This window comes from Salminus brasiliensis, chromosome 1 (assembly GCF_030463535.1).
Source record: "Salminus brasiliensis chromosome 1, fSalBra1.hap2, whole genome shotgun sequence".
Classification (NCBI taxonomy): domain Eukaryota; kingdom Metazoa; phylum Chordata; class Actinopteri; order Characiformes; family Bryconidae; genus Salminus; species Salminus brasiliensis.
The window spans coordinates 68,884,162-68,894,332 of record NC_132878.1 but is presented as its reverse complement, the minus strand read 5'-3'; the positions used below and the strand labels follow the sequence as shown (position 1 = coordinate 68,894,332).

Here is a 10,171-nt window from a genome sequence, read left to right as displayed (position 1 = left end):
CTCAGTCATTCACGTCACTGTAATGCCGCAGCATCTCAGGACTTTGACTAGGCCACATGAAAACCCTTCTGCTGTTTGAGGCTAACTTGCGCTTGTGCTTCAAATTGATATCTTGCTAAAAATCCTGATTGTGCTTGAGCTTCAAATCAGAAACAGATGACCAGACATTCCCTGCAGGATTCTCTGGTAGAGAGCAGACTTCATTGTTCCATTAAACAGCCGTTAAAGTCACTCAAGCCCTGAAGCCTCTATATACAATCACATAACCAGCCCTGTGCTTGGCAGTTGGTATGATGATATTATTGAGGAATGCTATGTTAGCCTATCTTAACAGCTCACTTCCATCTAATCAGTTTACAAGACATTATTCCAACAGCTTTAAGGAGTCCATCAAGGTGTTTTTGGTGTATTTGAGATGAGGCTTAATGTCTGTCCTGGTTAGCAGTGGTCACAATCCTATCCTCATCCTGTGAATACTATTTCTGCCCAGTTTATTTCTAATGCTCTCACATGGCTACTTTGGATTGGTTGGTTGAAACAGCTCTTGTTTAAATTCATAACAGTTTAGTCAGATGAACAGAAGAATATTCAAGTTTTACAGGCAGAGACAATGGCTTGGAGAGACAGGATAGAGTAAAGTGTAAGAAAATAAAGATGCTACAAATAGTTCTTTGATGCCACAGAATAACCACTTTTGGTTGCATAAAGAAGCATTTTGTCCTTTAAATTGATAAAGAACCTTTACGTCAAGGTACGCATACACATCTCTATGAAAAACATGGTTCCTTATGGAACCACGGATGGTTCTACTGTGGAATCACTCAAAGAAGCAATTGCAGCACATTCATTTTTAAGAGTGTACAGTAAGGAAGCGATTCTTTGGAGATCTCTCACTCTCTCTTAGTCCCTATCTACCAGGATTCATTCTCAGGTTGTTTTCGCCTAATTTACCATGTACAGTATGTGGTAGAGCCTCATTACACTGTTCACTCAACTATATCATGTTACTGCGCTTATTATTTTGTACCATGAATAAATTCACACATAGCTAGGCTCGCATCAGGCTCCCGTTCAGCAGTGGTGAGTACTTACTGATGGTGGTCTGAAAAGGGACAGACAACAGCATATTAAGTAGGGGGTCCTAATGTTTTGCCTCAGTGGATGTAAATGGGTGGAACAGACTCCCAACCCTGGTGGCCGCAGTGTGGCAGCGCAGTGGGAGCCCTGGGTACTGAAATGTTACCTTGCATGTTTTAGTCCTGACAAATTCACAAACACAGCCTTTAAAAGAAAAGATGTCACACATAGGTTTCTCTTTACATTTACTTACGTACAGAGGAGTGTTAACAGTCAGACAGGTGTGTTTACCTGAGACACGGACAAAGACAACAACCATTACAGCACAATTCAGTTATTACAGTTACACACAAAACAACAACACAGTACTTCCGCTTCTTAACACACACTCTGAGTCTTTTACACCTGACGACATTCATTAGTGTTTGGAGCGTTAATAGATGACCCCGGACCAGTTTAAAGTACATATAGTTATTAATGCCTAAGGCACACGCATCATCAAAAATCATTTGGCACATACATACTGATAAAGACTAAGTCAGAATACGAACAGCTTGATCTGGTATATACGCTGCCTGCCAAAAGTTTGCGGACATTGACTTTTTAGGTTTATTTAAAAGGAATTCAATATCCCAGTATATATTTTTGACTAAACACAATTAAAGTATGCTAAGCTGCTAAGTAAGGCATGTGGTATTATTTAGCCTTGCTTTATATGGTAATTTATTGGAGGAAATGTTAAAAAAATATATGTTGAAAATCTAGGCGTCCACAAACGTTTGATGAACTTTCAATAGACTTTTAATACAGGTCAGCTCTAGAACACAGTCCAGCACACATTATAAAGTGATATTAGTTGGTAACTGGTGTTCACTAGGGCTCCAAATCAGCAGCACCTGTAGCTGAACACAATCTAAAGTCACTGGTTTCAAAGTGAAACATCTACTAATTAATTTTTTGTTAATTTTTGCCCTCTACATTTTTTTTTTCCTGTTTTTGTTTGTTCTTAGTGGATTCATAATTTAAAGGAGGTTATCTTTAGTTGTTTTTTCTTTTGTATTTTAACAATCTGCTTTTTTCATATTCTTGTAAATACAAAAAGGTGCTCTATAAATAAAATCCATTAACATTATTATTATTATTATTATTATTGCTATTACTAAACTCATTAACCCTCTTCTACCTCTCCTCAATGCTGGAACTGGAACCCAGCGGCCTGTTGAATCATGCTACATAGCGAAATAAACTAAAACTATACAAACATACTTTCATTTTTTTTTTTTTTTAAGTGCAAATTCAGCATTCAGCAATGCCTGTTGTCCTGATAAAATAAAAGAAACTGACACTAATCAAAATAAAAAGCCCAAACAGGTCATCCTCAGGAGGAAAAGCCAGCAGCAGCCTCCAGCCACCATTCAAACTGTATCTGAACATAGCAGTTATGCAGCAAATATTACACAAGTCAGACTAAAATCATGTCCAGTGACATCCTTGGGATCCTTCCATTCTTTAAAAGCAGATTACACAGAGCTAGCTTCTTTAAACCCAAGCCAAAACAATTCAAACACTTAAGGCTAAACTAACCTTTATTAGTCAGACAAAGTATTGGGACACCTGCTCATTCATTGCTTCTTCTGCAATCAAGGGTATGAGAAAGTCATTTTTCCTGCTGTGACTGGAGTCTCCTCCTCCCTTACAGGCTAAACTAACCTTCCCTTGCAAAGCAATGCTGACCCCTAGTGCCAGAAAGGCCAACACACAGTGACACCATCCAGGGTTGATATTCCCAAAAGCCTCTTAAGCACAAATGGTGGAACAAGCATCACACAAAACACTCTCTCTAGCAGTTAAGATGATCCTAATACCACAAAGCTTTTGGGATACTGGACCCAGAGAACTGAAGAGACATTCAGAGACACAAGCAGTACATGAGTCCAGTCCAGTCCTGTCGAGGGCAGTGTGTTAGATAGATCCCAGAGGAGAGGGTGGAGCCTCAAAAATGGCATACAGGTCAAAGAAAAGGAGATTAGAAGTGTGCTGGACAGGGCATCTGATCCATTTAAGGCAAACTAGGGGCAGAGAAGAAGACACAGAATGCAACACAAAGTCGAACAATATAATTCAGCCAAACGTTCAGACATGCCTACTCAAAAAGATTCCATATTAATTTTAAGATTATTCTTTATAGCCATTGTACATCAGTATAAAAGCATTTAGGCTAAATGAGTGGGGCTAAACTGCTGAAGGCTGAACAGCTAGGGGTAAAATGCAGTAAGACGAGTGAGTGGTGGTAAACTGCTGTAGGATGAGTAGGTGGGGCTAAACTGCTGTAGGCTAAATAAGTGGGGCTAAACTGCTGTAGGCTGAAAGAGTGGGGGTAAACTCATGCAGTCTGAATGGGTGGAACTAAACTGCTCTAGGCTGAATGGGTGTGGCGAAACTACTTTGGGCAAACTGGATTGGGCTAAACTGCCTTAGACATACTGGGTGGGGTTAAACTGTCATAGGGTTGACTAGGTGGGGCTACACTCATGTAGTCTGAATGGGTGGAGCTAAACTGCTCTAGGCTGAATGGGTGTGGCTAAACTACTGCAGGTTAACTGGATGGGGCTAAACTGCTTTAGACATACTGGGCAGGGTTAAACTGTCCTGGGGTTGACTAGGTGGAGCTAAATTTATGTAGTCTGAATGGGTGGAGCTAAACTGCTCTAGGCTGAATGGGTGTGGCTAAACTTCTGCAGGTTAACTGGATGTGACTAAACTGCTTTAGACAAATTGGGGTTAAATTGTCAGCGTTAAATATGTGGGGCTAAACTTATGTAGTCTGAATGGGTGGAGCTAAACAGTTGCAGAGCTTGCTGTAAAGCTAAATTGCTGAATATTTATCACATACATAAAGCGTTGCACAAACACGCTGAATTCAAAACAAGGTGTTTTTACAGATTAGATTCTATATGGACTTTATATGTTAACAGTGTTTACATACGTTCTTATTTAAAAGAACCTGTTTAACATCATATACATTATTGATTTGGAATTAAATCAAATATAAAAAAATCAACTAAATTTATATTGGTGGAAAAAGCAAATTTGCAAGCGTACACCCAGGCGGGCGGGACAATTTTTTGAGATTGTAGTCAACAATAATAAATATTTAGCAAATTTCTATTTCTACTGTGTTGTATTTATACACTTACCTTCTTGGTTTTGCAACTTGTTTGGCAATCCTGAAGTCTCCACGGTCTGTCAGCACCTGACTGGCCCTTCGAACTACGCTACCCACACTCCTTTCTGGTGGAGGAGAGGAGAAAGGCCTGGACATTTTAGTAGTGGGGGCCTTAGCGGTGGAGGCTTTAGCGGTGGAGGCTTTAACAGTGGAGGCTTTAGCGGTGGAGGCTTTAGCGGTGGAGGCTTTAGCAGCGGGAGCTTTACCAGTGGAGGCTTTAGCAGTGGGGGCTGAAATGACAGAAAGATTCAAACTATCAGTCACTTTAGAATTATTTATAATTAAGTGATCAGTAAGAGGTAGCACAAGCTTGGGGTTTCTAATAAAATGCCCACTTATATAATTTCATTCACTGGTCACTTTATTAGAACCCCCGCCTTTATAGTTCTACTCACTGTCCCCACACTACTGATAGCTCACTGTATATCGCCATTCACTGTTCATTCAGGAGATTAATTAATGTTGCGGAGGTGCGTGTAAGACTTGTCACTGTGTTTTTCTTCAGCCTGGCACCTCTCCCATCCATTACACTTCAAGAGGCCGGCGTGAAGCCCCGTGCCAGTTAACACCCCCACCCCCCACCCCAACACACACACTCACGACTGGCTTTGTGTCCTCGCTCACCCTCCAGAACAAAGTATCCTCTGAACTGTGGTAATGGAGCCTTTCTCCATCAGAGCGCTGTCAGAGAGATCTAAACAGCCAGCCACCGCCGAGGAACAGCTCTTCGCTCACATAGACTTCGTCACCCCCCTCACCCCAATCCTTACTTTATGTGGAACCAATCACTTCCACATAAAGCACGGTACTCCTGGGGACCCACTGCTCTGAACAGCTATTCTCTCAACTCAACACACCTGATTTTACCACTCGCCTAAAGCAAAAGGTTCATTCACACTTCATAAAAAGAAGAAGAACTGCAAGCGGCAATATGCAGGGCCCAAACACAAATAAGCCCTGTAAGGTCTGTTTCAGAACTTTCCACACTGTCCACCATAGGGGCTGCGGTCAGAAACCAGACAGTGATGAAGCTGTTCTGTTCAGTGCTTTCTACAGTCTCTCTATAGAACATAGTGAGGAGAGGGAGGCGGGGTGAGCTTTCCTCTTTCTCCGCAGGCAGTAGAGATACTGCTGTGCTTTCTTGTCAATGAAGCTGAAATAGAAGGACCAGATGAGTTTTTTCTGCAATGGATCTGTTGTAGACATTAAGAACACCAAGTTCCTTGGTGTTCTTAATGTCTACAACAGATCCATTGACGTCACCGGGGAGTGGTCACCACATACTCTCCTGAAGTCAATTGTCATCTGTTTATTTTTTTTAAGGTTGCTGTTCATTGTTCCTTGTTCCTGCTAATAAGACAAACCATGGTCTTGTAATAAAAAAAACAACGATTTAAACTGTACTTTGCACCACATGAGTGGTGAGTCAGCAGAGTGAACAATGGTGGACTAAGCACACAGCCCTGGGGGGCACCATTGCCCAGCGTGAGGGTGCTGGAACCCTGACTTAGGTCTCCCAGTCCGCAAATCCAGGATCCATTTACAAAGACATACGTTCAGGCCCAGTAGGGTCAGTTTTCAGATTCTATGTTGTCAGATGACACTGTTGAAGGATCAACTGAAGTCTATGAACAGCATTCTGATGTAAGTGTCTATATTGTCCAGATGGGAGTGGGCAAGAAGGAGCGTAGTGAATATAGCATAGTCAGATGAACAGTTTTGATTATATCAAACTGCAGAGGGTCCAGTGAAGAGGGCTGCTGAATCATCCTGCCTTATGATATGCCTCTTAAAGCAGTTCATAGTAAGTGTAAGTGCAACAGGATAATGGTCACTAAGGCAGGACACTATAAACTTCTTAGGCACAGAGAGGATGTTGGTGGTCTTGATACATGTTCGGATGACTGTGCTTATCAGAGAGATGTTAAAGATGTCAGTGAGAACATCTGTCAGCTGGTCAGCACATTCTTATTACTAGACAAGTATCTTGTCCAGTCCGGTGGCCTTTTGTGGGTTGAGTCCTCTGCACAACAGCAGATCAGCACATCAGCTGTGGTCAGGCAGAGTACCTGGTTGTTGGGACCGGAAGCCAGTCTCACAGTACTAAAATTAAAGTCAGGCTTTGCCTACTGACTTAAATAATGAGGGGTTGGTCCAGATTTGAATTAGCGTTTTATGTTGGTATTAATGTGCAAAGTTATTTAAAACCATTAAGCTAAACACTAAGGCACGTGCCTAAAAACTGTAGGGAAATCAATGTGACATGTGGCCTACAGTGCCTTAGTGCTTTTTTTCCTAATCCAGTTCTCAGAGCTTGTTCAGAGCTTCTTGGCTCAGGTGTGCTCGGATTAGGGAAACTAAAATAAAACAATAAACAAGCAAAGCAAATGCTCTGGCTTACCTCTTAGGCCAGCGATTTGAAGCTGGCTTTGACTTGCAATCATTGTGTTCTTCATTCGGTTCAGGAAAATCTTACAGCGGTAGATGACCATGTTTACAGAACAGGCATCTATAACAGTAAACAAACAAACAAGGCTAGTAGAGAACAATTAGGCAAGTGGTTTTATGGTAACTGTAAAGTTTACATTATACAAATAAACAAATACGTGTGTGTTAGCTTAACAATTTCCAGGGCTCTCCTGAAGGAAGGCCAGTACTGCCAGTTCCCATCCAACACCAAAAATTAAGTTTTGTTTGTTTGTTTGTTCTTTTTAGCAGAGATTCTATCTAGAATTGAGACTCAACAAACCATATTGTATGCTTAAATGGCTCCTAAATGACTCTCCACATGGTAAAATGACTTTTGTTATATAAAAGACAATCTACAGTAAATAGATCTTTGCAGAGATTGATTGTAAAAACGGTTCTACATACCACCACAAAAGGGTGTGAAATAAGCCATTTTCAGTAGTATTGAAAATCGCTTTTTCTAAAAATAGCAAAAATCTGATGCCTGAAGTGTGCCTATTTTTTGTCAAACTGTCTATAAGAAGTTTTATGAAGACCGTACCTCCCATTAGTTTGGACTGGCAGTTGACGAACTCTGTTGGTCGTGGAGCTGGAACCTTTTTCCGTTCCACTGGTCCTGGAACAGCTGGCTGGTCCCCTGAGGTTGCAGGGCCTTTCTGATCCCCAGCAGCCCCGAGCCCAAGCCTTCCCTCCCAGTAGTTCTGGCAGGCATGGTAGAGAATCTGCACAAACATGCACTTCTCTGCAGCCGAGCCAGCTACCCACTGGTCATAGTTGTGGTCAAACCCCAGATCAAACTCTGGAGTGTCCTGAAAACAATCACAATGATTAGTCAAATCAAGAATGGAACACATGCAGTAATAAAGAAATAAAGTTAGGAGTGTGGCTAGAGAAACCTTGTTGGGGTTAATGCCGTCTACCCGACGGAGCTGCGACACAGACCACTGGGAACGCTTGGCAAAGCGTGGAGAGCCAGGATACTGCTTCACCTTTGTGATGAAGACTTGAGCAGGTCGCTTATTTGTAACTGCAGGGTTTAGAAGAATTTAGAAGAATATCAGAAAGTCCTGCAGGAACGTAAATCTTTGTGAAGAAACAATGATGGTGTCCACCAGGTATTAGAAAGTTCTATAGGTAAGAGTCTACACAGAACCACAGCATCCCTGCAGGAGTCTAACATGTTCTGCAGGATTCTCCAAAATCACACCAGCCATAAATATACCTTGCATCATGTGGATTTTCTTGAATAAGACTCCTGCAGAAACAGTGTAAAGGATGTTTCTGTAGGGAAATAGAATTTTCACTGTTCTGTTCTCTTCCAGGAATCTAAGTCCTACAGGTCTTCACTAGACCCTCCAAGAATGTGGTATTGGCCTAGAAAGTTTCGAAGAATCTCCCACCAGAATCTCCACATTATAAGGGTTTACATCCAGAGTGATTTTTAAAGGAATGTTTAAATCCTGCTGGAATCCTGCAGATGTATCTGGGTTCTGCAATTTCTTCATCAGGGTGAAATTTTGGATTATGACTGAATGTCTTTGACAGTTGCCCAGCAGAATTCTGGATTCCGGCAGAATTGTCCTGGGTTCAAAGCTGGGTTTCCTGAAAACATAAAGCTAAAAGGCATAAAAATGATTCCTTAAGTGGTGGAGGGAGCGTCACCTCTAATCGCTAATCGACTTTCCCTTCTCACATCCACCAGTTTCTCTACCATTGATCAATTTGCCTCCGCTTGTTAGAAAAATCTGGCTACAAATCATGTAATCTGTGCATGGCTGCAGTTTGGGGCGAGGGGGAAAACGAGGTAGAATTTTACTACAAGAGGAGCAGTGGCTTACCTGACAAGCAGAGGAAGGTAACATAGTCTCTCTTCCTTCCAGCTGTAAGGAAGGGCAGCCTCCTCTTCTTCCTCTTGTTCACCTCGATTGCTACCAGTAACTTCTCGTCTTGCGGGGCAAAGATTTCCCTGCTGATGGCGGACTGGATGTTCATCATCAGTGTGCCAAGGGCCTCTGCAAAAGCACATTTCGTGATAGTTTTAATATACATGACACCTGAGAGAACACCTTAGATCTCAGAAAAAATTTTAAGCCAAAAATTAAGATATTGTGCATGTGGCACAATAGAACTTAACACAAACTGCCTTGAACATTGAAAACATGTAGCAGTATATATTTTATTACATGATTCAAATGAAGGGCTGTGGTTCTTACAAATCGCAAGTGGTACAAATAGATGTATGCTTTTAAATAAGATATTTTGTTAGTCTAAGTCCTGGTTCTAGAGATCTACCGCACTACAGAATTTGGCTACAATACTAATCTAACACACCTGATCCAGGTAATAACTCTAAACAATTGCATGTTATCCTCATGACAATTTTGTAGAGTGTCTTACAGGGCCCACTTTTATTTTCAATGCTATTACTGTATTATCACATTATTAAAGGCCATGGACAAAATGCAAGCGTTCATTTCCTTGTGCGAGGTTTACTTTTTGAGCCCAAACTAAGTTTTGCCTTTTTAAATATAACATAATACACAGCAATAACACACTGCTGGTCACATTTTACTATGCAGAAAGAGGGCAAAACAATAGCTCAGACACAGAAACACTAAGCAAAATCAAAACAAAAAAATTAAATCTGAAACACCCATTTCAAGGAATTAAAATACTTTAAATACTTTTTAAGTACTTACCAATAAGTATTTATTGTACATTTTTGAAAAGTAGTTCTATTTTTGGGTCCCCTAATGGTCATTTTTTTTAGGATTTAGGGCTTTAGGTTTAAGAGCGTGCAAAAACAATATCAGCAGAACAATGAGGGAGAGAGAGAGCAGCTGTGAAATGGACAGACCAACCATTGTGTCCACATCCGTCATGCAAGCCAAATTAACATTATCCACAGTCTAATAAAAATGACCAGATAACAAAAGACAAAGTTATTAATCAACACTTTGTCTATTAATGCACAGCAGTATTGAGCTTCTCCTTCACTGGGGTATTCCGGCAAGAAGTAAAACTGGGTAAAAAAAAAAAATCAGAACAAGGTGAAGTTAGAAAATTCTGATTAGAATTCCAGTCTCCAAACTGACCCACAGTTAGCAGGACTCTCATGTTAGTGTATTAGAGTCACTTATTCACACATAGACAGCCCCACACACGCAAAAAATCTTTTACCTGGCAGCTCTTTCTGATCTCCTGCTTCTTCCTAGAGCTGCAGCTTTCTTAAAGCTTCTCACAGGAGCCCCCTCCCACCCCCCAGCTACCCCTGTGTCGTGTGATTGGGTGAGTGCACAGTAGGCAGCTGTAATCACGTGCTGAATGTGTGTGACGTCACCAGTGTTCAGAGATCTGCATTCAAATGAAACAAATCAACAAAATGTTTTGGGTTCATTG

The 10,171-nt window shown here is 41.2% G+C and overlaps 1 protein-coding gene across 2 annotated transcripts; it reads right to left on the bottom strand.

The window, feature by feature from the left end:
* Window positions 1-1,317: 1,317 nt before the first annotated feature.
* On the bottom strand, window positions 1,318-10,043 carry stxbp6l (syntaxin binding protein 6 (amisyn), like). Of its 2 annotated transcripts, none has more exons than XM_072656830.1 (7): window positions 9,953-10,043; window positions 8,611-8,784; window positions 7,669-7,799; window positions 7,314-7,581; window positions 6,705-6,812; window positions 4,275-4,533; window positions 1,318-3,146 (listed from the first exon to the last, which is right to left on the bottom strand). In XM_072656830.1, the coding sequence occupies exons 2-7, from the start codon at window positions 8,765-8,767 to the stop codon at window positions 3,137-3,139; spliced, it is 933 nt and encodes a 310-aa protein (XP_072512931.1). In that variant the 5' UTR covers window positions 8,768-8,784; window positions 9,953-10,043; the 3' UTR covers window positions 1,318-3,136. The 2 variants fall into 2 exon arrangements, with proteins under 2 accessions (XP_072512931.1, XP_072512939.1); XM_072656838.1 differs by having other exon boundaries at window positions 4,275-4,368.
* Between the last annotated feature and the right edge of the window lie 128 nt (window positions 10,044-10,171).